Below are 2,351 nucleotides of genomic sequence, written 5' to 3'. Positions count from 1 at the left end.
CCATGCTCGTGCAACTAACTCACTGGTTGCGACAACCAAGGCCGTAGCACCTGGTCCTGGGGTGTAAACGGCGGTAGCTACTGTATACAGAGGCACCTTGCCGCAGAGGCACTGTCCCATCAAGACTACATAACTAAACAATGGAATTTATTGATGTACTCTTGCATACCAGTGCACATGCTTCTCGCCTGCATCCATCACCTTCTCCGATCGCGTCCAGCAACCAAAACTTTTAAATCCGCCTAGCAACTCAACGGCGCTTGCTTGTGGCATATGCCACATCCTACAAGACGATGGGGATTGGGTCGCTTAAAATAGCCAGTGCCCAATCGGCGACGCGACCGCTGCGATTTGCACGAATCGCGAGCCAGTTGCGTTCGGATTGCGAATCGGCAAGATGCCAGACGACCGCCAGCCTCGGCTCACCGCCCACGAGAGCCCGACCGCAGCGAGTCGCCTGCTTCTGGCCAAGCTACCGGCGCTGCGTAGGACAAGCGTACGCGCGCAGCACGTCTCATCCAGCTTACCTAGACGAGGCCTTCCGACCGACATGGTTCCTTCCGAACGGGCACTGCCAGACCATTATGACACACGCTCTCAACTTTGTACCGCGCAAGGTTGTGCACTATGAGCGCGAGCTCGTTCGTTTGGCGGACGGCGGCACGGTCTCGCTTGACTGGGCATCACGCAAGCCACGGCCGGCGAACCTCGCCGCCCTGCTTGACGACCGAAGCGCGCCGACGATCGTGCGTCCTCCGATTCCGTCTCGTCGAGGTGATAGTTTATGTTCTAGGTGCTTATGCATGGTCTGGGCGGTGGCAGTCACGAGGTACTACACTGTACGATTTTCTACTGCAATGATATCCTTAATGATGTACCCAGTCGTACATTCAGCTCACAGCCAAGCGCTGTCTTGTCGCCGGTTTTCGCGTCGTGGTCATGAACGCCAGGGGTTGTGCTAAAACTCCTGTGACGACACCCAAGGTGCGACTGCCACCGCTTTACTCGACGACTGATTCCGTCTAGCTCGTTTGTCCGGCCGTCACAGCGGATGTCAAAGAGGTCGTGGCCTACCTCCGCGCCACTTCAGCGCCAGCGCCAACACCGTTGATTGCCGTCGGGTACTCGCTCGGTGCCAATATATTGCTCAAGTATGTGGGCGAAGCCGGTCATTCGTGTCCGTTGACGGCCGCGATTTCGGTTGCAAACCCGTACAATCTCGAGATGACCACGGCGCATCTTGCCACGTCGTGGTGGCACCGACAGATCTACAACAAAGCGCTCACCAGCGGCCTTGTCAAGCTCATTTTCAAAAAGGTGCATCGTCGCGCGCGAAGCTTAAGACCATCGCAGCGTAGAGCAATGCGCACTCCGTGTTGCGTGCCGAGGCCTCTGTGAATCTCAAGCAGCTCAAGAAGGCACGCATCTTGGAAGACTTTGATCGCGCGTACTCGTGCCCTGTCTTTGGGTACGTCTTGGCAATCGCACGCACGGCAATTTGATCTCGAGCTAGCTACGAGACGCCGATGGACATTTACAAAGACGCGTCATCGGCAGCTTGTACACCCCACGCATCCAACTTGCGAGCTCATGTGAACCAACTAGACATTGCGGGGATTGCGATCCCGACGCTGTGCATCTCGGCGCTGGACGACCCGATTTGCCCGCGCCAAGCCATCCCATACGACGCCGTCCAGGCGAATCCGAACGTTTTGCTCGCAGTCACGGCGCACGGCGGCCACTTGGGCTACTACACGCGCAACGCTCTCGACACTTGGTACATCAAGGCTGTCGTGCAGTTTGCGGTTGCGGTCAAGCCCACGGTTGAGGCAGACGACGACCTACACATCGTCTTGACACCATGAGACCCTTTAAAACACAAATAAGAGTTGACGACAACCAAGATTCCACCAAGAGTCGTTTAAACTGGAATGCACGCCAACTAAACCGTAGTAAGTGTGTACTAACTATGTGAAAAGCACACGTTTCTACTAACTACGAAATCATGGGCGCAGTCGGTGGCGATGCAAAAACCCGCGTGGCATATTGCCCTTGGTAAGTGAACGTGATTGTCAAATATCTAGCAGACGAGCTCACCAAGACTGCCCTTGCGGTCCCAGTGCACGGACGCACCGAGAAAGGTCTTGGCTGCCGCCATGGCGTCACTGCCAAAGTAGCCTGCGCAATGCGCGTGGAGGTACTGCACCATAGCGTAGTGGCGGCGACCCATGGCTTTCCACAGCGCGTCGTCCGTGCAGCCTTCGGTTCGGTGCTCGTTGAGATACGCGACGACGTCCAAGTGGCCAAAGCCCGCGGCGAGGTTCATTGCAGCGCTCGTACAGCCATCGTCC

The 2,351-nt window shown here is 56.7% G+C and overlaps 2 protein-coding genes across 2 annotated transcripts; one reads left to right on the top strand and one right to left on the bottom strand.

Annotated features, from left to right (window-relative positions):
• Positions 1–397: 397 nt before the first annotated feature.
• On the top strand, positions 398–1,865 carry SPRG_17292 (hypothetical protein; the record flags this gene model as incomplete). The annotated part of the gene is made up of 8 exons (XM_012356863.1): positions 398–485; positions 532–746; positions 794–829; positions 883–984; positions 1,027–1,317; positions 1,359–1,468; positions 1,514–1,560; positions 1,606–1,865. 8 exons carry the CDS (start codon positions 398–400, stop codon positions 1,863–1,865), a joined length of 1,149 nt encoding a protein of 382 aa, XP_012212253.1.
• A 215-nt stretch (positions 1,866–2,080) lies between these two features.
• SPRG_17291 (hypothetical protein) lies at positions 2,081–2,326 on the bottom strand (the record flags this gene model as incomplete). Its single annotated transcript, XM_012356862.1, has 2 exons — positions 2,081–2,178; positions 2,227–2,326. 2 exons carry the CDS (start codon positions 2,324–2,326, stop codon positions 2,081–2,083), a joined length of 198 nt encoding a protein of 65 aa, XP_012212252.1.
• Between the last annotated feature and the right edge of the window lie 25 nt (positions 2,327–2,351).

The sequence above is a fragment of the Saprolegnia parasitica genome (genome assembly GCF_000151545.1).
Source record: "Saprolegnia parasitica CBS 223.65 unplaced genomic scaffold supercont2.619, whole genome shotgun sequence".
In the NCBI taxonomy this organism is placed as follows: Eukaryota; Oomycota; class Saprolegniomycetes; order Saprolegniales; family Saprolegniaceae; genus Saprolegnia; species Saprolegnia parasitica.
Note: the sequence above shows the minus strand (reverse complement) of the source record. Positions and strands in the feature narration are given on the sequence as shown.